This window comes from Camellia sinensis, chromosome 1, assembly GCF_055761805.1.
Source record: "Camellia sinensis isolate YWXY chromosome 1, ASM5576180v1, whole genome shotgun sequence".
Lineage (NCBI taxonomy): Eukaryota > Viridiplantae > Streptophyta > Magnoliopsida > Ericales > Theaceae > Camellia > Camellia sinensis.
The window spans coordinates 83,858,233-83,885,698 of NC_138961.1; the positions used below are offsets into that span (position 1 = coordinate 83,858,233).

The window sequence follows — 27,466 nt, forward strand, 5'->3', positions numbered from 1 at the left end:
TTTGTAACCAAAACTGAAGTTGGTCGCAGAAAGTAAGCATTTGCGACCATATACTCTGGTTGAGGAGAGGATTTCAATTTCTTGAAAGTGGTTCATTTTGCTCAAAAAATGTAGTCGCTGAAAGGTATTAATTGCAACCACCAATTTTAGTCGCTGAAATGTGGTCGTTAATAGTATTTCGCGACCAAAAAATCTGGTTGCCTTTAGTCATGGTTTTTGGCGACTACAACTTAGCTTAGTCGTGGAAAGTTATCATTTAGCGATGACATATGTTGGTCGCGAAAAGTCTATCACAGGAACTACTCCTGTAGCTATTCAAAGACCTATTGCAACTAACATTTTATTGGTCGCAAAAAAGCTTCAATTTAAACATCATTTTTGTAAATGTAATGCTAATTTTTTTTTTGTAATACCTGTAATACATTTGTAATGAATGCATAATTCATGTCCATTTAATTAATTTCAACATACCAATCCATCAACAATCTAATCTACAAACAATAAACCATCGAAAGAAAGTCAAAATAGTAATTAATCTATCTAATTACTACCACCTGTCAACATGAACACATTAATATTTGACAAAATAATCATTTATCCATCCATTTAGTTTACAATGAATTCACTACATTAAAAACATATTTAACAAAACCATCAAAGATTTCAAAAACCATTCATATCCAAGTGCGTGTCATATTTGTCTGATGCGAAATATATCAAAAACTCCATGTATAAGCACAACTTAGAATTAATGCACCAGCAAACTCATGTCCATAAACACGCATGACTACACCTCTAGCTACCTGCAATAAAAAAAAATGAAGAAATTGTTGTTGATAATAATATTTTTGCTTACAATTCTATTTAGTTTTGTAAAATTTTGTGGATGTAAGTCCACGCCCAAACTAGCAATCACATAGAGCCTTATTAGCAATCACACAGAGCCTTTTGAACATCATGATCACATCTTAACATATTGTATTAAGATGATTATTTAACATATTCAATTTTACTTAACATATATTGAGTTTCCTTCCCATGATATAAACTCACTAAAAATTTAAGGATTTGAATCATTAATTAAGGTGGGACCCAAGCGTTATTTTTAACGTTACTAATTGGGTTCATGTTTAATGTCGCATAGTGGAAATGACTTTAAATAGGTTTCCTACACATTTGTGAAATGTACTTGTCCCACATTAGAAAGGCTTAAGGATTTGTATGGGTTTATATACTCTAGCTTAGGATACTTAAGATGGGCCCCAAGAGGTACCCAAGTTTGTGGAAGGGTGAGGTTATGGGCAAAGTGGGTTAGATCTATTGGACCCAAAACAATAAACACACGCTTGCGCTGCCGCTACCGCCGTCTGTCCGGTCGATCGAGCGGGCTGGGCTTGGGCGCAGGTGCTTGGTGTGAGGTTGGGTTGGGCTTGCCCAGCCCAATACTTATCTTTTTAGGCTAAAAATATTTGTTATTTATTTATTTATTTTTAATTTTGGTTTCAAAATTCAAAATAAATTGGTTTATATTTTTCCTTCACCCAAACAAATCCTGAACAGGTTTTCTACTTGTTGAATTCCACCCGAACAAGTTCATACCTATTGAAATTCAAACCGAATAGATCTGTTACTATTCAAATCTGTCCAAACAGGTTTTGTACCTGTTCAGTCTGTCCGAACAAGTTTTCTACCTATTCGGAAGAGCCACAATTCCTCTTATAAATAGTCTGCTATCCGGCAATTCATTGGCATCGAAAATTTTCCAAAAACTCTTCATTTTTGTCTTATGTTCGTCCTCCAATGCTCCTGCATCTATTTATCATTTAGTTCTTAGGGAAAGAAAGAGAAAGAGTCATGGCATTGTTTGGTTCGCAACACTTGATTTTGTAGTGCTGCAAATCAAGTAGTGGTTGTTGCATCCTGTGAAGTAGACGCCATTAAAACTCGAAACACCAGAGCAAGGACGAAATCTACTTTAAGGAGATTGTGTCCAACACAACTCTCGACGTTTAAAGTTTCTATAAACATTTAATTTAGAATTTAATTTATTAAATTATTTTCTGGATTATTTTTATTTTGTTGTTTATTTTATTTATACATATATATATCCACTATGGGAATAGCATAAATAATTAAAAGATATTAAAATAGTCCAACACAATCTAACTAAGAAAGTCACAAAATAAAATATAAAAAAAATTATAAAAAAGGGGAAATAAAAATATAGAGTAGAAAACTTTTTTTTTTTTTTAAATATGACGGGCAACTCTTTGTAGGGTGAAATGCAACTAAAAACTGTGAGATGCAAGTAGTTACACCCGTTTATGCATGTGTACATTTTCTTATATCTTTCATTGCGATATAATTCCTCTTAAAAAAAAATTAACCCAAACACTCACTAACAGAATTAAGGTGCGAAAGACCAAAACAACAAACAAAAGAGGGTTTGTAAACGGAACAAAATAAAAGAGTGTTTAATTTAGGAAGAATTATCCTTAAGTGAAAAGAAAAAAATATATATTTATCAAACACATGAGAAGGGGTCAATGACATTTACATTCTTACGAGCTTTTATTTATATTTTATTACAGATACGCCTATACCTTATATTCATAATTTTTTTTATGCAAATTACCTATACCTCTCTTGAAATTTAACTAAGGCCTCGTTAGGCTATTTTAGTCAATTAGCCAAAAAGTTACTAAATTAGTCAAAAAGCCAACAACTCATACCAAAAAGTCAAAGATTCTCTTTTCTCTCTACTTTTTGCACATCTTTTCGTAATTAGCCAAAAAGTCATCCCAAACATACAAGTTTTTTTCACCTACCTTTTTAGCCAAATAGCCAAAAAGTTACTAAATTAGCCTGTTCCCAAACGAGGCCTAAATTATGAATTTCCTCTTGAGATTTTAGAAGTTACATCCCATCCCTCGAGGGTTATATTCGCATAACAATTTAACCTCTATCTTTAACTAAACGTTAAGAATGGTTAGCTGACATTATTAAAATATAAATTGATGGACAATATGACTTATGTTGAAATCCCTTTGATAAATCAACAAAATTTACAAAAGAATTACGCTAGATGGAAAAAAAAAATTAAGTTTTTTGAACCATATTTGATTTGTTATTTGGAAAAAAAAAATTCAGAATTTAAAAAAAAATAAAAACTAATTTAATAAAAATAAATATGAAAAAATATATTTAATTTGTAAAAATTATTTCTTAACCAAATTAATTTTTAATTTTTTTAAAAAAATTAAAAATAAATTTCTAAAAATCAAATCAAACATATTCGAAGAATTTTTTGACAAATCATTACTTGTGTTTTTAAGTTATTTAATTGTTTGTTAATTTTATGATATTTTCACCATCTGACACTACAACATATAAGAGTTTTAGAGACCAATTTTTTTAATCTCTAAAAGTGAAAATTTTGTTACAAAAGACATTTAGGGACTAATTTCTATCGTCATGAGGATAGCCGCCAAAAGGACGCCCTAAAAAGTCAAAAATAATGCTTTTAGCGATAAAATTTCAAAAATATCAATAATAAATCAACTTTAGGAACAAAATAATTTGGTCTCAAAATAATTTATTTTTTTTGACAAAAATTTTGATACCAAAAAGATAATAATTAATCACTAATATTCAATTTTCGTTGCTAAAATTATAATGGCGACACTTTTTGCAACAAAAATATTTGGTCCCTTAAAAATAATTTTGTTTCTAAATTTTAGTCTTTAAAATCTTAATTTTTTGTAGCGTGACAAGTGTTTTTCTATTTTAATTTTACATTTCATAACTTATTTAAAAATGATAATTTAGTTAAACTTCAGGAAAAATTTGTAATTTAGCTAAATTTCAAGAAAAATCTATAATTTAGCTAAACTTTAAGAGAGTATAGGTAATTTGTCCTACATTTTAGTTAATTTATGATATCTATTAACCGCGTTAATTGTGATGGGATGAGTTATAATTTTTAAAATTTCAAAAAAAAATCTATAATTTTGTTAAATTTTAGAGGTGTAGGTAATTTGCCTTGATATTTTCTTTCCTACTCCTATCTTGAGACAATTCTCTCTTTAATTTAAGCAACAACCAAACACCGCACAGAAGTAATCAGCCTGCAGCAAAACAGAATCATCTTTTCAGAGATTTTCCGCTTCGTCTTCTTCGTCAAAACGATCGATGACACGTGGAAGAATCTGAAGGCACCTAAATGAATCAGAACAAACACAAAAAAAAGTAGACACAACATAGGCCAGTATGACTAGTAGGGAAGGTGGCTGGCTGTGTCAGTGATTCTAAAATCAGCTCTCTTTCTCTTTCTTTCTCTCTCTCTTCTAAGCAAAAATGTAATAGTAAGAAGTGGTTTGAAATGATATAGATAAATATATTTTTTAATTTTTTTTTATGAAATATATGTTAGGTGTAAGTTGAGTTTGAAATATGATGCGGTAAAAAAATAATATGACTTAAATAAGAACATGTAACTTAAATAATATAATAATTTTTTTATTTTTTTAAATTATGACAAACAAAGCTTAAGAAATATTTTGAAAAACAAGCTAAAAGTTACATTTCAATTTTTAGGGTTGGTTTGGGATGTTCTAAAAAAGTATATTTTTTGACTTATTGACTTATATAGATTGAGTTTGATGTGATGTGCTAGAGAAGTGATGTGATTTAAATAAGATGATATAACTTAAATAAGATAGTGACTTTTTAACTTTTTATATTATTTAATAGATGCCAAACTTGACCTTAATCCATTACTTTCACCCACAAAAAAATTAAAAAATAATTTTTAACCATCTTCACTAACACCCCTAAATAACAAAAACAAACACAAACAAGGAAGGACGGGACCCACCACCTTCAAAATGGGGGCAGATTTTCAGAAATTTGTTTTCAATGATATTTTTTTAAAAACTAAAAATTAATTTACTATGAAAAATATATAATTTTTATTTTTGAGAAGTCAAAAATAATTTTTTAAAGTTTAAAAATATGTTTTGATCTTTTTATGAAATTAATTTCTATTTTTTTAAAATAAATTATATTTTTTTTTCTAAGAAACAAATCAAACATGGTAGAGATTTTTTAAAGTCTCTTTTGCCGTTTAAATTTTTAAATAAAATGTTGATTAACAATTTAGGAATTATTTGAGATTATCTAAATAAATATATTTTTTAATTTTTTATGAAAAGATATACAAAAAATTAAAAAGTGATATGACTCAAATAAGTACACTTATCTAAATAAATGCATTTAATTTATGCCAAATAGTCTCTTAATATAATATCAGAGTAAGTACTAAATTTTGTATTTGAACCTCACCTTTTACCTAACAATTAAAGTATAAAAAAATAAAAAATAAATAAAAATTTATGTATAATTTTTATTTTTTGAGAGGTTAAAAATAATTTTTAAAAATAAAAAAATATCTTTTATTTTTTTTATGAAACTAATTTTTATTTTTTCAAAATACACAAATCAAACATGGCAGGGATATTTTAAAATTTCCCTTACCGTTTGAGTTTTTAAATGAAATGGAGATTAATAATTTAATATGATATCAAAACAAGTACTTTTGTATTCGAACCTCATCTTCTAGTTAATAATTAAAGAATTTTGCACATATTTGATTTATTATGAAGAAAAACTCAATCACACGTGAGAGGACGTATTAAAAATATATTAGAGTTTCATAATTTTATATTTATAAATTGAATTTTAATGATGTGATAAAGAAATTTAACTCAATATTATTAGATGTGTAATAAATTAAAAGTAAATATTTATCATACCACATTATTATCTGTCAAATTGTAAGATTTTTTTTTTTTTATAAATCTCAAATTTTTTAAAGGAAATATCAAATCAGTGGCATTTGGTAAAAATAATTACAAACTAGTAATAAATTTTAAAAATATTGATAATTATAATCATAAATTTTTTATTAATTTGTAATTTTTTTTTTAATTTTACTATTTGGTAATTACTCCAATATTGTTTTTATTTAAGTATTGTAATTTTCTTATCAATTAATTAATTAACAAAATGCGTTTATATGATGAAATTAAGAGGTTGTTTAGAATGTGATTATTTTAATTATTTTTTTTTTGATTTTTATAAACAAATATGTTAAAAATAAAAAATGGATAAATTACAAATACATCTTCTGAGATTTGATTAAAATATGAATCGCTTCTTGTGTTTCTGAAAATTATATTTCACCCCAGAGATTTCTAATTTCATAACAAATCATCCCATTTTATTAATAAATCATCAAGTCAATTAAAATTTTTTAATGATATTAAAAATATGTTTCAATTAATAATTTAGGTTATCTTATTATTGTATAGCAGAATAATTATAAATTTAATTTTTTAATTAATTTTATTAAATAAAATTTTTTAATAAATAGATATTTATAATTTTTCAAACGGTGAATTACACCAACGGTCCCTATAGTTTGGACTTTGTGACACTTTGGTCCCTGACTTTTCAATTGTGACACTTTTGACCTTGAATTTTGAATCTTGTTCCAAATAATGACAATTGAATATACTATTGGATTTTTCAAAGGCAAATTCATCAATTTGATAAAATATAAATTAATTTGACAAAAATAAATGTCAAAAAATTATTTTTGAATTTTTTAAAATTATTTATACCTACTAAAGATAAAATTATATAAAATTGATAAATCTTTTATGGTTGCCAACCCTCTTTTGGTTCAATGTGAATCTCATTATACATAATGTCAATATTTGCATCAGATTATCAAACATTGCTAATGACTTATTTGTCTTAAATTGTCATGTATTATTATTTTGTAAAACACTCATTATCTTCTCCCTTGTGTCAATGTCAAACTTGTTGATGTTGTTGGTTGTTGATGGTCATGAAATAATTATAGACCAAACTTTGAATGGTTGTCAACCCTATTTTGGTTACATCTGAATTCTTGTAGGCATGTTATAAATAATAACACCTTATTGTTTCACTTGTTATTGAGTAACATCAATGTCAATATACACATTCTGAATATAATGTCAATAATTACATTTTGAACATAATGTTAATATTTACATTGTAACATTTTGAACATAATGCCAATAATTAAATTCTAAACATCATGTTAATATTCACATTGTAACATTCTGAACATAATTTTAAAATTCACATTCTGAACATAATGTTAATATTCACATTGTAACATTCACATTGAATATTCACACGATATATTTGGCTTTGAACATTCACAGTCAAATATATAATGTAATGATGTGAAGATTAACATCATGTATACATCGTGTTAGTTTAATATTTATAATATGTTATTATTCCATATTTCATTTGTTATTTTTCCCTAATTTTTTGGTTGTTATCCTTGTTGGAATTGTTGATTATGATCAAATGATTTGAACTCTCAAAATTTTGTTCATTTTTCAAACACATGAACTAATGACATGATATATGATCCATGTGATTGTTCACACCATTTATTTGATTTTTATTGTTTTATCCTATGTTATACAGTGTTCATGTGAATATTGACATCATGGTTTTTCTTAATGCAACCATGGTCACATCATTCAACTATTCACAGCACATATAGTTTGCACTTGTTATGATTTACTATTTATGACTATTAACAGTAAATTTGTTTCTAATTGAACAAACAGATGTTGCTCATAGATTTCATGGCAAAAGAAAAAGAGAACAGTTCCACATCAAGGACAAACTTGAACAAATAGCCAACCCCCCGAAAGTGAACATGAAAAAGGTCAACTACTGATCTAACATCATTGGGTTAGTGAACTAATGACAAGCACCAAGTTCTCAGATCCTCTACTGGATGGTTTGAAGAAAACGTCATTTTGGCAGTTGTTTGATGTGTTGAGGATTGGCAAAGTTGACCTCAACAAATGCATGAAGTTCAACGATGTCATCGCATGCGTGCTAGAGACGTACAAGGCATCAAAAGACACATTATACATCGACGAGAAAAATATGAATATGAATTTCACATCATTTGCGATTTTGTAAATATTAGAATACATTAAACAAAAGAACCATAATTAGTTACTTTGATTGTGCTTAATAAGATACAATGACATGTTGTCATAATATTTGCTACTAGAAAGTCAATGTTAATATTCATATTGGTTTATGTTGTCTTATAATTATGTACACATAACCATCGGCTTAATGTAACTACATTAATTTATTTGATGTTTTATTCGTGATATTAGCATTCACATCTATAATCTAATTATGCATAAATGTACACTTCATGTTTGTGTACACACAGAAATGATGGTTTGTGGTTAATGTAATGCTGATGTAGTCATATTTTTAGAGATTAAAAAATCGATGTAAACATTCACATTGTTGTTAGCTGTTTTACAATTGTGTACACATAATCATTGGCTTAATGTGATATATGGGCAATGCAATTTTGATTTAAACTTTAATATCATCATTCCATATTAGAAATTAATATTTTGAAATCATAGTGCATTTATCTATATTCCAGAATTCATGTGAACCTTCACATTCATATGTTTTAGTGTGAATATTCACATCATGTTTGTATTTAAAATGAAAGTTGAGGCTTATGATTGTGTAATTTGATACAATATTGATGTGAACCTTAACATCACATTGTCACAGTGGTAATGAACACAGCAAAAACATATTCATCATTCAATATTATATGGGTGTGTGAGTAATATTAACATCAACTGATAACACAATGGCAAATTTTCAATTCAAATTAATATGAATATTAACACTGATTAATAATATGAACATTTACATCATTTTTCTATCAGACACATTATCAATCTCAAAAAATTATTGCTATATTGAAATCCAATAACAAAAAATCAAAATTAATTACAATAACAGAATCATGTTCACTAACCCAAGCAAATATCACTGGAGATGTGAATATTAACATGAATATGGACATGAAAACAAAAGTAATGTAAATATTCATATGAATGTGTTTAATAGTCACATGATAAATTTTCAATTCAAATCAATGTGAATATTAACACTGATTAACAATATGAACATTTGCATCATTTTTATATCAGACACATTACCAATCTCAAAAAATCATTACTATATTGAAATCCAATAATAAAAAATCAAAATCAATGACAATAACAGAATCATATTCACTAACCCAAGCAAATATTACTAGAGATGTTTCCAATGGGAACAACTTTTTCTGCTGAATTTCTCATTTGAACATATAATCAAACACTTGGTGGGCGATAATTTTAACAATTGTGAAAAAGAATAACATCATCTGAAAGAAGAATAGTATGAAATGTGAACATTCACACTAATTGACAGAAAAACCAGAAACATAGCACAAACTCCTCTGTCTCCTCTTTCCCTTTGATTCAATCCAGTCGAATGTGGTTTTCAATCAATCGACTGAACATGTTTGTAAGCCATCTCATCTATTCATTGATTCAAATCCTCCTCTTTTCCTTTGATTTCTAACTGAAATAGTAACTATAATAGAAAAGACAAGAGCACAAACTCTGAATCATCATCTTCTTTCCTAGAGGAATGAAACTCTACCGCTACGAAACACTACCACAAACTCTGGCCGGCCCTGAGTTCGTCGGGGCCTAAGGCGAATTTTAAAAATGGGGCCCTTTTATATTGAAAAAAAATTCATGAATAAAACGATAAGTTACAATTTTTTTATTTGTTTGTAACTATAAAAAAATTTACTTACACATATAATCATTAAAATTATAAATAAAATAATTTAATAAAACAAAATTAGAACAAAAAAAATTAGGAAAAAATTTTTCAATTAAAATTGATAAAGACCTAGGTAAAAAAAATTGAGCAAAATTATTTATTCCACTAAAATCTAATAGATAAAGAAGGTAAAAATAAAAAATAAAAAAAATAGGGCCCATATATTGTATGTATTATTTTTCTTGAGCCCAAACACTTTTTTTTTTTAATATATATTTTCATTTTAATAAACATGGACCAAACTACACTTATAAATAAATATGGAGTAAATCATACATGGACCCAAAAAAATATTTTGGAGCCCTTAAAATTGATCCTAAAACCAAAAAAAAAAAAAACATTGAGCCTATAATATTTTACCAAATTTAGGGGCCCTATTTTTGGGCCAAATTTAGGGGCCCTATGTTATATATGTTTATATGTTTTACCAAATTTAGGGGCCCTATTGTTATTTATTTATATATTTTTATTTTAATACATATGGGCCAAACACATTTATAATAAATGGGAAAATTACCATGTAGTCCTATGTAGGGGATCTATTTCCCTTCTAATCCCAATTTATTTTTAATAGTTTAATAGGTCCACAGTTTTTTTAGTTTTATACCCAGAGGTCCCGTTTTTTATTTTCGTATTTTTAAATGACTATGTTACCCTTTGTTTTGAGATCTATATGTACGTGAGAAATCAAATTTTTGCTTCGTTGAAAAAAAGGAAATCAAATCTTCGTCTTCGCGATCTCGATTTCTCTTCGTTGTGGCGATCTCATTGTGCTGTGTGGTCGATCTCATTGTGCTGTGAGGTGGATCTGGTTGTGCGATTTGAATCTCTGTGTACAGGCGATATCTTCGTACGTTGTCTCTCTCTCTCTCTCTCTCTCTCTCTCTGGTGATAGATATATGTATGTGTATGTATGTATCTGTCGATACATAGATATACATATATATGTATATATATATATATATGTCTGTGTGTGTATGTGGTTTGTATTTTGTCGACATATATGTATGTATATATATATAAGCAAATTTGCGTGATATGTGGTTTGTGTTTGGCGAATTTTGTTTGTTTGATTTTGATTTTGTTGATTTTGTTTGTCGTATAGTGTAATGTGTTTTGAAGTTGTATTTTGGAATTGTGAATTCTGGTGTTTTGATATTGATATGTCGTAAGTGTATAATTTTGCAGTTTTGGAATTGTAAATTGTGTACTGTTGTTATTGATATGTTGTAACTGCATAATTTTGCAGTTTGGAATCTGTGAACAATTGTTTGTTGGTTTCTGATTTTGTAGTATGGAGCGGTGTTTCATGTTAATGTGCAAATACAGTAATTGTTGTGCTGCTATTAAGATCAGTGACGGATGTAGTTATGATGAAGTTGTTGAGAAAATATGTGCGAAGTTCAAGGAGTTGAGTGTTGGTAACTTTTGTTTGTTTTTCTCTGTTCCTGGATATTCTAATTGTATTGTTGAATGTGATGATGATTTGGGGAATATGCTGTCAATGGTAGGTGGTAGTGGTTGTCATGTTGTTGATGTTATTGTGGGGGATAAGAGAGTTGTGGAGGTTGATGATGGTAATTCTTGTAGGATTGATTCTGTAACTTGTGAGAGTTCTTTTGTGAATGATTGTGATGATGTTGGTGGTTTGTTGCGTAGTTTTTATCCAGAACCAGAGAGAGTTTTGTTGTCTGCTAGTTGGAAGGGGATTATACATAGTGTTGGTCAAGAATTTGAAGGTGGAGTGTCAGGGTTCCGCATTGCATTGGCTAAGTATGCGGTTCAGTGTGGTTTTGCAGTGAATTATTTGAAGAATGATGCAACCAGAGTAACCGCTGAATGTATGATGAAGTCGTCTACGGGTTGTAAATGGTTTGTGCATGGAAGGGTGTTGATGGATTCTGGTGTTTTTTTTATAATGAAGTTGGATAATGTGCATACTTGTGGGGTTGTTGCTCGTAGATCTTGTAGCAAAATGGTTGGTTCTAGACTTGTGTCTGATATTGTGCAAAATGATATTAGTGATAATCCGTTGACTCGTCCTATTGAAGTTAAAAAAAAGTTGAAGAAGCAATATGGTATAGATGTTTCTTATCAGGTTGCATAGTTAGGAGTTGATAAGGCAAGAGGTGGGTTGTTTGGTGATTTTGCAACTTCTTTTGACCAGCTTCGATGGTACCTTGAGACGGCTATGAGAACGAATCCGGGAAGTGTGTTTGAATTAGATGTGGATGAAAGTAGTGGGTGTTTTCGGAGGTTGTTTGTGGCATTTCATGGATGTTTGTATGGCTTTCAATTTTGTCGCCCGTTGTTGTTTGTTGATGGTACATTTTTGAAGGGGCGTTACAAGGGGCATTTGCTTGCAGCAACATCAAAGGATGGTAATCAAGGTATGTATTTATTTGCAGTTAGTATTGGTTTAGTTTGTCAGTGTTTTATTGTATTGTGAGTCTGCTAATTTTTGCAGTTTCATGTGGGTTTGTTTGCAGGTTTGTTTCCTTTGGCTTTTACGATTGTTGACGCTGAAAATCAAGATAATTGGATGTGGTTCTTAAGTAAGTTGTTGAAGGCTGTTGGTTCAGGCCGGAGATTGACTTTTGTGTCGGACCGTCAACATGGATTGCTAGACGCTCTTTCAGTGGTTTTCCCCAATGCACATCATGCTTATTGCTTGAATCATTTGAAGAGAAATTTGATTGACAAATTGGTGGGACTTCGTACTAACTATAAGCTGTGTTTGATGAAAATATTAGTTAAATGTGCTTATGCGCCAACGGTTGCTTCTTTCCAACATTATATGGAGAAATTGAGGCGTATTGCTGGGAATGGTAGAGTTGATAGTATGTTGGATGGTTTGCAAAATGATAAGTGGGCCAATGCATTTTTTAGAGGGAAACGATATGGTGAGATGTCATCTAATGCTGCCGAGTCTTATAATAATTGGATTGGTGGGGCCCGTGAGTTGCCTATTACTTGTATGGTTGATATGATTAGGGTTCAAATCATGACTCAATTGTCGGATAGAAGAGCTGAATCTAGAAGATGGACTACGAAATTGTGTCCAGTTATGGAAAAGAAGTTGGTGGACTCTTTGGAGCTAGCTAAGTCTTGGGATGTGATTGTTGCTAGTGATACTGTGCTTGTGGTTCATTCTTCTATTTCTTTTTATGTTGATATTGGTAGACAAACTTGTTCTTGCCATGAATGGCAATTGAATGGTTTTCCTTGTTGTCATGTTGTGCATGCTTTGCGTAGTAGTGGTAGAGATGTGTATAGTTTCATTGATCCTTTTTTTCATGTAGATTGTTTTAGAGAGTCATACAAGGAATCTGTTTATCCAGTGCCTTCAAGTGAGAGATTTGACTTTGATGGTGCCAGTAGTTCGGTTATCAAACCTCCTATAACGAAGAAGCAGCCCGGGCGGAACAAGAAGAAGAGGATACCTTCAAGGGGTGAGAATGTGAAGCAAATCAAGTGTGGGAGGTGCTTGAAATATGGGAATCACAATAAGAAGACGTGCAAGGCTGCTATTTGAGGCCGCAATCTATTCTTTTGGATTTGTATTTGAATTTGAGGAATTATGATAATAAAAAATGTGATACTTGGTATTATGGAAGTAATGAATAAAGTTGGTTGAATTGTTTTTTGTTTGTTGATGTGTTTTTTACTTATTGAAGTTGTTTTCTAATAGTCTGGTTTTGTTTTTTATTTTTATGGAATGCAGAGAAGGTTGTTGAAAATTTCTTATTGAAACAGTATAATATGGAAAGGCAGTTCATATTTCATAGCGATAAAACTGTATAATTTTGCAGTTTTAAGAATTATTTAGAAACAACCTGATGAAACCGCATAATTTTACAGTTTTAAAAATTATTAGAAACAAGCTGATGAAACTGAAAAATTTTGCAGTTTGAAGAATTATTAGAATCAACCTTTACTGTATGAAAATATATGCAACCACAAACAGGTAGACAAACAATCAAAAGAAGAACCACAATAATAATAATAATAATAATAAGAGCAACAACAACATCAATCATTTTCACCATAACCATGATAACCAGAAAAAGATCATTCCCAAAAGTATATAAAGTACTTGTCACATGTTAAAAAAGAAAAATAAAAAAAAATAAAAAAAAGGTTCAAAGATATGTTCCCTTGAATATTTGTATTGTTAAGAAGTTTGTTCATTGTTTCTATGGTTTGGTATGTTTTGTCAACATTTGGTAGTGCTCGAGTTTCCAAGATCGGTTCTCATCATTGAGGAATTGATTGATGATTTGTGCTCGAAATTTGACCCACTCAGTTGGACGAAGTTTTTTCTGCACAGGTTGCCAGTTGAGATATTGGTTGATAACATTGCAGACGGCAATTGCACAATCATTCCTGCAATGTTTGAGATGAAGTTAATTAGTTAGGTGAAACTGCAAAAATTAGCATATTGGAAGATTAGTTTATGGATTTTGTATCTTACGAGTGTGGGGTTTGTTGTGGGCATTCCTCAATTGATGCAATTTCTGTCTCGCACTCTTGAGATGAAAACATGTTTCCCTGTTTGCTGAGTAATGCTTTATTCCATCTCAGTTGATGTTGTTGCTACAAAATAGTTAGTGGGTGTTTTTGTTAGTTATAGTGATGAGTTGAGATGTTTGTAAAGGGATGGAACTAAGTATGAAATTTTATTTTAACTTACAATTTGCTTTGTAATTTCAAAGTGCTTGTTATGGCAATCTTTTGCTGGTCTCAAAGAGTCATAGTGTCTCCATATTCCATCAGCATTGTCAAAGACCACAATTGTCCAATGGTTGTCGTGGTTGATTGGGAAATGGATATATCTGTTTTTCATTGCTTCTGGAAAATGGCTGTCCATCAGTTTTTCTCTCAGTGCTTGATCTTGGTTTTGTAGTGGAGTCTGTAAGTCATATATATGTTTGAAATATGTCATAAAACTATGTAGTAATACATGTTGATAAAGTAGAAAATTTTGCAGTTGTAAGGTATGTTAAGTTTTGCTTACATTGATGAGTGTTGAGAAAACGTAAGATCTTCCTGCGTATGGATTGCTTGCAAAGACTAGATCGTTTTTCTCAAATTCTTCAATGATTGGTTGGAGTGCCAATTGCTTTTCTGAGAAGGCATCAATGACCTGAAACATGTTATATATGAGAATGTATTAGGTTTGTGGAATAGGTTATTGAATATGTACAGAAACTGTAAAATTGTGCAGTTGGAGACCTACATTCCCATATAAGGGTTCCCTGTTGGTCAATCTGCATATATCTGAAAAGTATACGCAGTTTTCATCTTCGCTGCCAGACCAGACACAAGCAGTTGATTGTGTGTTGTTGATGAGTTGAATTTGGTCTTGGTCTTTTTTGGATAGGCTATGCCAAACCTTGTTTGTTTTGCGGCATGAAATGGTGAGTGGCTTGTTTGGGATTGATTCTTCCTGGAAATCATCATCACTTTCCAATACTTGAAGATTTGTCTTCTTTTGATTGGCATGCTCTTTTGGGTTTGTTTCAGCAGCAACTGGTTTCTCTTGGCCAATATGTTCTTGCATCTTTTCTTTCTGCTGTTGTTTTGCTTCATGAGCACCCTCTTTTTTGTTGTCATTCTTCTTCTGTTTTTCTTCATTGGTAGCCTGTGTTGGTTTGGGTACATCAGCAGCAGTTTGTGTCTTATTTGTTGCATCTTCTTTGGGTTTGGTCATTGGTTGGTATTCAAAATCTGGGTCATGTGCTTATTTTCTTGATTTTTGTTTGATTCTCTTGACCATGGATCTTTGTTGGGGACTGCCAGTTTTTTTGGTGGACATTTCCTTCAATTGATCTTCTTTTTTATGCAATTCAGCCATGAATTTTTGTTCCATTTCTTGCATTTGTGCTCTCAGGGCTGATATGAGCTTGTCCTTGTCGTCCTCTTTGGTTGGTGTTTGTGGTTGGTCATGACCTATAAAAATGTTGGATTGTGTTTTGGTTAGTTTAATGAAATTTTGCAGTATGCTTTAGTATTAGACAATAGTTTACCTTGTGCATGAAGTATATCAGATTTCTCTTGCAGTTCTTCTTGTTGGTTTGTCAGTTCTTGTTCATTGACTTTTTCGTGTTGGTTTGTTTGTTGTTCTTCTTGTTCTTGTTGTTGGTCTTCTTCTTGATCAAGGTGTTCTTCTTCTTCTTCTTCTTCAGTTTCAGTTTCTTCTTCTTCTTCTTCTTCAGTTTCTTCTTCATCAGTTTTTTCTTCATCAGTCACTTGATTTTTTTCATCATCACTCTTTTCTTCTTGTTCATCACTTTGTGGTTCTTGTTGTGGTTTTTGCTTTCTTTTCTTTTTTTTTTGTTGTGCTTCTTTTTCTGATTGTGATTCTGATTCTGAATGATGTTCTTCTTCGAGAAAGTCATCCTCATCACTGTCTAGAAGTGTTCTTTTTTTTGTTGCTTTTGTTTTCTTTTTTTGCTTATTGTCCTTTTTGTGGTCTTGTTTCTTTGCTGAAGAGTCTGTTGATGTGCTTTGATTGATATGCAATAACTGTATTTCTTGTTCAGTTGGGGTTAAAGCACTTTGGTTAACCTGCATTGGAACAATGTGGCATATATCAGTAATACTGTAAATTTGGTCAGTTTCATAAGATGAGTTGTACTGTGAGTAATGTGGGTTAAGTGTCGAAATATGTTTTTTGAAACTGAAAAATGTTACAGTTTCATAACATGAGTGATGTTAAAGAAGTGTGTGCTTTGAAACTGAAAATTTTCACAGTTTCATAATGTGATTTGTACTACAATGAATATGAAAGGAGTGTTGAATAGATTTGTGCTAGGATAGTATAGAAGAGTTTGAATACCTTTTCAAAGTGAGCGAGGCTGATGTGTTTCCACTTAGAGTACATTTTGCCAAGGTTCCATTTCATAAACCTTGGGAAGCCTTCTTTGTTGGATGGTCGGAGGAGTTTACTATGCTCACAGTACCAGTACTGTAAAAAAAAAAAAAAAAAAAAAAAGTTGAAATATGTTAGATAGTTAGAAATAGGTGAATGTCTGATATTTTTGTGGGAAGTAGTTGAGTAATGTGTTTACCAAGAGTAACATGACGCATCCAGTGACATGCCTTGGGTTGTTGTTTGCATTTGCCATTGAATTCATCAGTGTGTCTTTTATTGCCTCAACCCAATTGTACTTCTTGATGTTGTTGAGATTGTCAACATAGTTGAGGAAACTCCAACTGAGTGTATGGCCTGTTGTGGGCATGAGAAGTTTCAAGCACAAGTAAAGGGTGATTACCCTTGCAAGATCTTGACAATCATTGGTTGATTTTCCTTTTTTTGTTTGTTGAAACATTTTGGTCAAAGACTTGCCATCCAATCTCTTGACTGATTTGCATCTTCGTTTGTAAAATGGAAGCTCAAAATCCTTTGGTCTTGCATAGGATTTGGTGGTGATGCTGTCTTCTCCACAGTCGATACCAAAAATGAGCTTGACATCACTGGTTCTGAGTTTCATTTCCTTTTTGCCAAGTACAAATGATCTTTTTCTTTTGTTGTAGAGTGTTGTCATTTCTGCTACAATGGAATTGTAGCATCTGCACCAAGAGGCCTTCAGTTGTGTTGAGGAGAGAGCATTTATAAGGGGCCAAAAAGGGGTTTTTTGCAGCTCTGTCTGTTGGGCTTTTGTGAATTTGACCCCCTTCAACAGTTTGATTACCGTTCCGATGTTGGAACGATAATTAAATTGTTGGACTCTTTTTGCAGGGACTGCTGGTTTTTTTTCTTTTGATGCCTTGGTTGTTGTTTTGGGAGTTGATTGGCTTTCTTGGAGCTTTCTTTTTTTGGTTGGAGGAGCTTCTTGGTTTTTTGTTGGCTTTCTTTTGTTTGTTTTTGTTGTGGTTGGAGGTGTGGTTGGTGTTTGTTGGGTGGGTGGGGTCTGTGGTGTAGTTCTTGGGCTTTTTCTTGTAGGTGGTGTGGTTGTTTTGTGGTTTTTTGGTGGGGTCTGTTGGATTTGGTTGTTTTTGGGTGTGGTGGTGGCATTTGAGTGGATACAGGAGAGGGACTTTCAAAAGGGGAGATGGTTAAATCCCTGATTGGATTTGTGGGCATACGGGTTTGTTTCTTCCAATATCTTCCAACAGCTATTTCTGAAAAAATGAAAGTGACAACAGGGTATGAGTAATATAGTGACAAAACTGTATAATTTTGAAGTTTTATATGCAGTTTAATATGAAGTTATATGTATTTTGTTCGTAAGAGTTACGAAACTGTATAATTTGACAGTTTGATTTGCACTTTATAATAAGTTAGCTATTTGTTTTGAGTAGTGGTTAAACTGTGTAATTTTGCAGTTTCATTTGCATTTTGAATAAATTTAGATATGTTGCTTGTATAGTGATGAAATGAAACACTATGATGTTGCAGTTTTTATAAGGAAACAGTATGAACAATAGGAACAGCCCATTGTATTTTGTAAAAAGCAACAATAACAACAAGAAGATTAAAAATTCAAAAATAAGAATAAGAGAAGCCAATATTGAACAACAAGAATAAGAATAAGGTGTTGAATGTGTAAAAACAGGGATTTATGTGCAAAAACAGTGTTTAGAATGTTGAAAAACAGAGGACTATATATATATATTAAAAGAGGGTTTATACATTTGGAAGTATGTAAAATGTGTATATAAGAAATATTAAAGAATGATGTACAAATGTGAAAAATAATGAATAGGTGAAGAGAGATGTTACTTTTTTTCCCCATTTTTGTGAATCGGAAGTCAGGAACTATGAAATCTCTTCAGAGTGGTGATGGTTCTTCGTGTTGTTGAGAGTCGCCGATTGGAGAATATGAACGGCTTGGTGTTGTGTTGAAGTTGAACGGTTTGGTTTTGTGGTTAGGGTAGGGTTTCAGAGAGAATGGAGTCGAACGGAGGAGAGATGGAGGATTGAGAATGCGATTTCGAGCGGCGGAGATGTAACAGTGTACTGATCAGACTGAGATGATTGTGGGTGATGAAGATGAACGGTTACGTTTTCTGGTTAGAGTTAGGGTTTCAGAGGGGATGGAGTTGAACGGAAGAGAGATGGAGGACTGAGGAGTCGATTTCGAGCGGCGGAGACGTGACAGTGTAGTGATCGGACTGAGATGATGGGGACGTGGGAGATGGTTGCGCGCGTGTAAATTGGATGATATATTGTGGGTATTTTCGTCTTATTGTTAATTTGAGGACTTAATGGAGTATTAAATTTGTTTTGGGTCTAAATAGGGTATGATATGTTGGGCTTGGACCTTTGGGTCAGTCTCCCTTTATAAATAAATATGGGCTAAATTATACAAGAGCCCAATAAAACATTTGGGGCCCTCTAAATTGATCTTAAAAAAAAAAAAAAAAAAAGTTGAACCTATAACAATTTTTTAAATTTGGGGGCCCTATTTTTGGGCCAAAATATGGGGCCTAAGGCACAAGCCTTACCTGCCTTAGGGCAGGACCGGCCCTGCGTTGTCTTCTCTTCTATAGGAACGAAACCCTACCACAACAAAAATAGAGGGAAATATGTATATCATTCTTGTATATAATATATATCAATAATAAATACGAGGGTATAATAGTCTAACAAAAAATATAAATCAGGAAAAAAGGACTTTATGGAATAAAAGTATAAACATATGGGACTAACCAGGTTATAACTTTCTTTTGTGGACTTATTGGGATAGAACACCTCTAAATTGGATTTATCAATAAAAAATTCTTAATTTTTATTATGTATTTGGATGATGATCATGTAAAATTAATTTTTAAAAATTAATCATGTAATGTTTATTAATTTTGCAAAATTTTATTTTTGGTGGGTAGAAATATTTTTTTAAAATTTTAAAATATTTTTTTGATATTTATTTTTGTCAAATTAGTTTATATTTTATCAAATTAACAATTTTGCCCTTGAAATTAAGCAATGGTATTTTCAATTGTCCTTATTTGAAACAAGATTAAAAATTCAGGATCAAATGTGTCACAATTGAAAAGTTAAGGACTAAAGTGACATGAGCCCCAAACTATAAGGATTATTAGTACAATTTGCCATTTTTCAAATTATAAGAAACAATCTACATTTGAAGTAAATTTTAAAAAATATGTTTATAATTTCTCTTAAAGAAATTGATGTGATTAAGGTGTCGTTTGGCAAACTTAATTTTTTGATTTTTTTGACTTTTTTAGCCTGAGACTTTTTTATTCATTTGCTTTTCTTGTTTAGTTTTTTTGACTTTTTTGTATTGGAATGATAAAATTGCCCTCCACTTAGAAATGATGTTTTTTTGACTTTTTGTTTATATATAGATCAATTTGATAATTTTACATCAAAAATCAAATATTTTATTATTTTATAATTTTATGACTTTTTTTTGTCTTTATATACTTATTTAGTTCTAATATATTTACTAATCTCAGGCTAGGTGTTTTAATTTTTTAATTATTTTTGTCAAAAGTCAACATTCGGGGAGTAATATCGAAGCAGTAACAGTACAACCCATAAAAAGCGAAATCACATCAACAGTGACACTCTGGAGAGAGTATCTTTCTCAAAGACCCCAAACGAGAGTCAAGAGCCTCTCCTTGCAAGTTTGTGCTTGCGTCTGTTTTTGCAGGCTTTCGGGTCTACTTTTAGGTCCAATTTTGATAATCTGAACCGTTTATATTTTATGATTTATTCAGTATATCATACCTGTAAAAAATCAAGTTGATCGGATATCAGAAAGTATGTGTTTGAAAAATTGAACTAAACACTATTTTTTAAAGAATTTAATAAACAGTTTTCCGAACATATGCTTTCTGATATCCGATCAACTTGATTTTTTACAGGTATGATATACTGAATAAATCATAAAATATGAACGGTTCGGATTATCAAAATTGGGCCTAAAAGTAGACCCGAAGGCCTGCAAGGACAGGCGCAAGCACGGAAGCTGCAAGGAGAGGATCCTCACTCCCAACGAACCCATAATATGCTCCTAAGTTGTAAATGTTTTTAAAATTAAAATTTTTATTTTTTAATATTTTTTATTTTTAGTAAATAATTTTAAAATTCTAAATATTTTTTTTTACTTTTTAGATATACTTTACTTAAATGTATCTAAAAAATAAAACATTTATAAAAAAATATTTTAAAAGAATTAATAAATATACAAGAATATAAAAAAAAAACTAAATTTTCGTAATTTTTTTTTTATATTTTTAGTATTTAGTGAATTTTTTAAAAAATTTTTTCATAAATATTATACTTTTAAATATATTTATGTTAGTTGTATCTAAAAATTAAAAAAAAATGCTTAGAATATTTAAAAAATTCAATAAAAATAAAAAAACATTTAAAATAAAAAAAAATTCAATTTTCGAATCTTAAAAATTTAAACCAAACAAGCTGTTATCTTTCTTTCTTTCTTCTTCTTTTTGATTTTTTTTTTCATCTTTTTAATTTTTTTTAGGAACAACTATTTACTGGATAAGAACAATTCAGCATAAATTTTCAAAAATAATTTTAAATCATTGGCAGAGTTTATTAATATTAATAATTAAAGTCTTCAATTTTTTAAATAGATTTGTAATTATTTTGTGTAAACTCCATTGAGTTATAATTTTTCCATTATTTATTAATAGTATAACTTAAACTGAAAAATAATAAGTCTATTTTTTGGACCTACTTTCTAAATTTAATAATATATAAATAAAATAATTGATTAATAATTAGAGAATATATAAAAGAAAGACAGTTTAATTTTTTGGGTCAAAGTAAAATCACCCTTTGTTCAAAAACATAATATCACCCTTTAAAAAAAATAATTGCACCCTTCTAAATACAAATATGACATATAATATAAAGAGAGAATTCCGACTTGATGTAACTTTTTGAAAAAAATAAAAAATTTACACCAATGATAAATTTTATAAATATTAAAAATTACATTTATAATTTTTTTTTATTAATAAAAATCCACTGATTGTGAATTTTTCCTAATATAATACGGTATCAAACACAAAAATGACATGCACCAAACACAAGATAGAGTTGTACATTATGAAAAAAAGAATACTGCTTGTCTTGAGTTTTTAAATATAATTTTTGAATTTGTATTTCTCATATTTTTGTGTTTTTAGTGATTTTTTAATATTTCAATCAATTTTTTTATTTTTAAATTAGATACTTACAAAATAAAATATTTTTGATTTTTTAAAAAAAAATTACTAGATTCAAAAAAATAAAAGTAAAAATTTTAGAACATTTTCTCATTTTTTTTGTATTTATTGATTTTTTTATGAAAAATTATGTCGAACTATTCTAGTTAAAATGTTAATATTCGACATAATTTTTCAAGTTAAACGGTTAATATTCATAGAATTATTCAAAGATTAAACAGAGGATATGCTTGACAAGTTAGGATTTTAACTTAAAAAGTCAAAAAAATTATTCAAAATCACAAAAAATGAAAGAAAAAATTGTTAAAAAGCCCATTTTAAAGAGAGTGTAGTGATTAGGTCCTACAAGTATTTTTCTTCAATAAGACTAGGCATATCGAATACATTCAGCGAAAGCAGCAGCGAAAGCCAACGTGGCAGTGGTGGGTCCCACTGGGTTACTTTAATTAAAAAAAAAAAGAAAAAGAAAAGAAAAGAAAGAAGGCACAGCGAACACGTACAAACGCAATATACAAGCTTACCAGAGAAGCTTCTATTCTCGAAGGTGGGAACCACAACTCTCTCTCTCTCTCTCTCTCTCTCTCTCTCTCTCTTTTCAGTTTCGCCTTTTCGTCGCCCTCGCCCTCACCGGACAAAGGGTCATCGGCACTCTCTAGTTCAATTACCTCCATGTTGGTTTGTTACCGTGTATGAGAAATACGCTATCTCTATTTTTCATTCTTTCATCGCCAACCTGTACATCAAAGGTATTTTTTGTTACTTAAATTTGAGTTTGGTTGGTTGATTTTACATCAAGTTGTTTGAATATATATTTTATAACATTTTGAAAAATGGGGACATAAATATAGGGAATTGAAATATTAAAATAACAAAATTAGGGGTTGAAATACATTACATGTTAGTACTGTAGTTGTGGATGTAGATATATTATATAATTTTTTTTTTCTTTCTATATTTGGATTTTGTTTCAATACCCAAGAAAATGGAATGAAAAACACTGAATGTCATTTCTTTAAAAATCTAGCTGATTGAGAATTTGAGATGACTTTCATTTGTTCATTGTTATCTTTTTTACTTTATTTCTATTTTTTATGCTATGTTTGATCTTGTTGGTATTTTGTTAAGAATTTTTTATGTTATGTTGTAAAGGTATGGAAGAGGAAGTATCAAGTGGTTCTTTAAGTGAGAAGTTTAATGAAGTTGAAATTGAGAATGAAATGGAGGAAACAGGAAATATAGAAGTCGAAATTGAGGATCCTCGGGCCGGCATTACATTTAACTCCATTAACGAGATTTATGAATATTATGCAAAATATGCCAAGCAATGGTTTTGCCGTGTCTAAGAAATCTTCTAAAAAGGGAGGCAATGAGGGGAAGAAATATATGGCCATTGGTTGTTCTTGTGGTGGAATATAGTGATTCTGATTTTAGACCCGATCCATTTGTTATTCTGGACTCGGGTTTGATGTTTTTATATTATTGTTCTTGTCTTATTTCTCTTTTCCCTCCTTAAGTTTGGCTATTGGGTTGTATTGGTTGCGTTTGGAACAGGTTGGTAGCTTTGTTTTCAAACTTTTGTTGCCCAGAATTTTACTCCTCTGCTCGAGCATCACTTCTTGCGCTCGAGCAGGCTTTGTGAATTCTCAGTACTTTTGTAGGTCTGCAAAACTAATGGGAGAGTGTATTCTATGCTCAAGCGGTACTTCTTGCGCTCGAGCGGTCTCAACTTGAGCGGCCTTTCTTGAGCTCGAGTGTTGGTCTTTTGTCTGCAAAACTACTGGAAGTGTGTATTCTATGCTCGAGTGTCGCTTCTTGTGCTCGAGCGGAATGACTTATTGTGTCTGGACGCTCGAGCGTCACTTCTTGCGCTCAAGCGGACTGTGCATATATTAGTCCGTAAAAATCACTTTTTTATCTCTCTCTCTCTCTCTCAACTTTCTAAAAACCCTAAGTTAAGACTCTCTCTCTCTCTCTCTCTCTACAAATACACCAAGATCTACCCATTTCTCCATTACACTCCTTTGTTAAAAAGGTAGAGCTCACTTAGAGTTTCATTTTCATCCGAATAGAGTTGGGTTTCGCCTTCATTCGAGTTTCATCCGTGCTTTTCTTGTCTTCTAGCTTTGAGGTAGGGATTCTCTACACTCTTTTATGATTTTAACTTAGTTATTTGTTTTTCATAAACAATATTGTGATTTTGGAGAATTTTGAACAAACCTAGGGTTTTGGTTTAAAATCAAAAGAGGGGTTTTCAAATGGTTGTATGGAAAATGGTTGTGGAAATGGAAATGTGGTTGAGTTGTGAACAAATCGTTGATTTTGACCCTTGGAGGGGATTTTGGAAGAAAAATGGTTTTGCCTAAGTGTAACAACCCTCATACTGTTTACCGATTAATGACTGATTAACTGCTAATTACTGTTAATCGAGACTGATTATGACTGATGATTGAACTGAATAAACTACGGAACTAGCTGACTGAAATTGGAAACCGAATTGATTGAGTATATGTTAGTTAAATTGCATTCTATCTGTTTGATTGTATGATTATCTGTTCATGCTTATATGTTTAGACTGTAAGTTGAAGGCTTTATCGGCGGCCGAATCCAAAATTGATTGGTGTTTTATGATCAACATAATTTATGTAATTTTATGATATATTCATTGAAAAAGTGATTTGGTATGATTAAATTAGATTAAAATAAGCTAATTGGCCAAGTTGGACTTATTTACCAAGCTAGCCTTGTAGTGGCCCACTACCTCAAACCTTTTGAGCCTTATTACACTTAATGCATTTGATTAAAACAACATTTCATCAGCCTTTGTGTTGCCTCAACAGACCAAAGAAGAGAGTTAGAGGGAGAGAGAATTGTTCTTGTTGATTTAGCTTGAGATCTTGAAGAATTGAAAGAGTTTTGTACAATTGAGCGTCCCTATCCTAAATACAAGACTTAGGTAAGAGAATTCAACCTTTATTGATGTATTTGAGCTTGATTCTTGCATGGTTTATGTCAAACTTAAAGTTGAGCCATGAATTAGTTCTAGCATGTTGAAATAGAGCATAATTCATGCATGCATGTTAGTATTGTTGCATTTTGAGGTTGATTGCATGGACATTAGTACATGCATGCTCATATTGTTGTTATAGACCATGTTTTCATCCGGTTTTGAAAAGAAATGAGCTCATTTGAACAAGCTTTGGAGCTTTAACTTGGTTTAAAACTCATGCACGACATGTTTGAATGTTGTTCTTGAAGAATGGTTGGAAATTGGGTTTGAATTAAACACCCTTGGGCTTTGATTTCCTAAATTAAGTTTTGAAACATGTTATTCTATGTGTTTAAAAGAGTTTTCCAAAAAATTGGCCCAAGGGGATCGAATTTTATGCATCTAAGCTTGGTTTTGAACCTGGAGCTTGAATATGGGATTTCCAGATTTCAGCCGTCCGCTCGAGCGGGGGAAGTGACGCTCGAGCGGGAAAATCGAGCTTCCAGCATCTTGCACTATAGAACAGTCCGCTCGAGCGGAGTATTGGGCGCTCGAGCGGAGGACTGGGTGACACGCTCGAGCGGGCGTCGAGCGGGGATTTCCCCTATCCACTACTTTTTGGTCTGCTCGAGCGGTATACTGGACGCTCGAGCGGGGACCTTTGTTTGCCTGTACGCTCGAGCGGGTAAACCTGCGCTCGAGCGGGACTCTATTTTTCTGAAACTTCTGAAAATGCTTTTAAAAGTGCATTTTTGCATCCTCATCCCATCCTAGGCATTCTTAGGCCTACTTTAAGGCATCTTAATGAGGATATAGATGTACAACACACCAAGGCAAATTAGGGATTAAGTTATGATATTTCCCAACTGAGTAGCTTAGTGTGTGTTCAACCTGTGAACTGTGTAGGGTTGGCGACTGGGGAGACACGCTCTAGAATACTGTAGCCCAAACTCTGTGAGTAACAATTGTGTAAAGATATGTTCAACTGAGAATGTTTTCTGACTGTTTAACGAAACTGTTTTCTGAAGTAATTATTGTTAATTGTTTGAATGTATGTCCTATATTCTGAAATGTATTGTGGCATCCTTAGCAACTGTTGTATACTGTTACTGCTACTGTTATAGAGATCTCTGTCGGTTCCCTCATGGAACCACTACTGTTTACTGATTGATGGCCATCATTACTGTTCGGTCTTTAAGACCTACTGTTTACTGCTATGCTAATGGATGTACCATATATGACTGAATAACTGTTCTGACTGAAAGACTGAAGTATTGTTTAATGAACTGCTTTCATTACTGTAAGGACATTTCATTCTTAACCTCTTTACGCATTATGTTATTCACTGGGCTTTAGCTCACTGTTTATATATATATATATATATATGTAGGTGCTCAGCCACCAAATCGGAGCTAGGAGTGTGGGTTAGACTCCAGTTTTGTCAAGCCAGCCTTTGCGCCTCACTGCGAGGTTCCGAGTTGCCATGCTATGGCTTGGGGGTGTTTTGTTTTTTTTTCCCGTCTGTCTCCATACTGTTTGGATTACTGTATAGACTGTCAGCTACTAACTATACTGTTATCAAGGGAATAGGTCCCTGTACTGTGTGACTGTAAAATTTGTATAGACTGTACTGTTTGTATGTATGAATGCATGAAAAATCTTTTTGGCATACAGACTGTCACAGCTCAATGGACATTATTTATTTACTGTATTGGCTTCCGTCGGGCCCTGAACTCTGTTTTACTGTATTACTGTTAAGCAGGCCTTTGGTAATCTCGGATTACTGGCCGGTTACGGTGCTAAACCCATAGGGCCGGGTTTGGGTCGTGACAGAGTGGTATTAGAGCGATACTTAACCACGAGTCATACCGCACACACGTGTCCAAATGAGCTATAGGGTGTCCTAGAAAAGTGATTAGGGCATTTCATGAACTTGAAAAGTGTGTGGCTATGCTATGACTGAATACATGTTGATGTGATAACTGTCTAAATATGCAACTGTTTATGTTACAATTGCTATAACTGTTATAACTGCTTATAGTGAAATGGACAATGCAAATGAACCTGAATCCTCATCTACCGAGGCAAGAATGGAAAGAATGATGGAACTGATAACTGCTAGACTTGAACAACAACAGAACCAACAGCCCCCACCTCCTCCTCCTCCGGTACAGCCGGAACCTAATGCGAATGTGAATGATGGGGATATTATTGCTCTCACCCATAAATTCAGCAAGATGAAACCGCCATCCTTTCAGGGAGGACTGGAACAGCTAAAGGCTGAAGCTTGGGTGCTTGAAACAGAAAAACTATTGGAAGTGTTTCTGTGCTCAGAAGCGAATAAAGTATTGTTAGCTACCTTCACCCTACAAGAAGAAGCTAGAAAGTGGTGGATGTTGATCCGCGATACAAATACTGTTATGACTTGGGCTTAGTTCAAGGAGTCCTTCTTTGAAAAGTACTTCCCACAGTGTGTCAGGGATAGGAAAGTGACTGAATTCGAAC

General features: G+C 31.7%; 2 protein-coding genes and 1 long non-coding RNA gene across 3 annotated transcripts; all 3 read right to left on the minus strand.

Annotated features, from left to right (window-relative positions):
* Positions 1 to 13,785: 13,785 nt before the first annotated feature.
* On the minus strand, positions 13,786 to 14,450 carry LOC145789825 (uncharacterized). The gene is made up of 2 exons (XR_014328220.1): positions 14,279 to 14,450; positions 13,786 to 14,190 (listed from the first exon to the last, which is right to left on the minus strand). It is a non-coding gene; the product is annotated as an uncharacterized LOC145789825 (long non-coding RNA).
* A 38-nt stretch (positions 14,451 to 14,488) lies between these two features.
* LOC145805141 (uncharacterized) lies at positions 14,489 to 15,517 on the minus strand. The gene is made up of 3 exons (XM_082900236.1): positions 15,044 to 15,517; positions 14,822 to 14,950; positions 14,489 to 14,716 (listed from the first exon to the last, which is right to left on the minus strand). The coding sequence occupies exons 1-3, from the start codon at positions 15,515 to 15,517 to the stop codon at positions 14,489 to 14,491; spliced, it is 831 nt and encodes a 276-aa protein (XP_082756362.1).
* A 43-nt stretch (positions 15,518 to 15,560) lies between these two features.
* On the minus strand, positions 15,561 to 17,530 carry LOC145795657 (uncharacterized). The gene is made up of 2 exons (XM_082880503.1): positions 16,646 to 17,530; positions 15,561 to 16,374 (listed from the first exon to the last, which is right to left on the minus strand). Exons 1-2 carry the CDS (start codon positions 16,709 to 16,711, stop codon positions 15,784 to 15,786), a joined length of 657 nt encoding a protein of 218 aa, XP_082736629.1. The 5' UTR covers positions 16,712 to 17,530; the 3' UTR covers positions 15,561 to 15,783.
* Between the last annotated feature and the right edge of the window lie 9,936 nt (positions 17,531 to 27,466).

Excerpts from the sequence above, each read along its gene's own strand:
- LOC145805141 (XM_082900236.1), bottom strand. The coding sequence starts at position 15,517 with ATGACCAAACCCAAAGAAGATGCAACAAATAAGACACAAACTGCTGCT. Across the intron at positions 14,951-15,043 it reads GGGAACCCTTATATGGGAAT|GTCATTGATGCCTTCTCAGA; the intron begins GTAGGTCTCCAA and ends AACATGTTTCAG. Across the intron at positions 14,717-14,821 it reads TTTTCTCAACACTCATCAAT|ACTCCACTACAAAACCAAGA; the intron begins GTAAGCAAAACT and ends TATGACTTACAG.
- LOC145795657 (XM_082880503.1), bottom strand. The coding sequence starts at position 16,711 with ATGAAATGGAACCTTGGCAAAATGTACTCTAAGTGGAAACACATCAGC. Across the intron at positions 16,375-16,645 it reads GCCTCGCTCACTTTGAAAAG|GTTAACCAAAGTGCTTTAAC; the intron begins GTATTCAAACTC and ends GTTCCAATGCAG.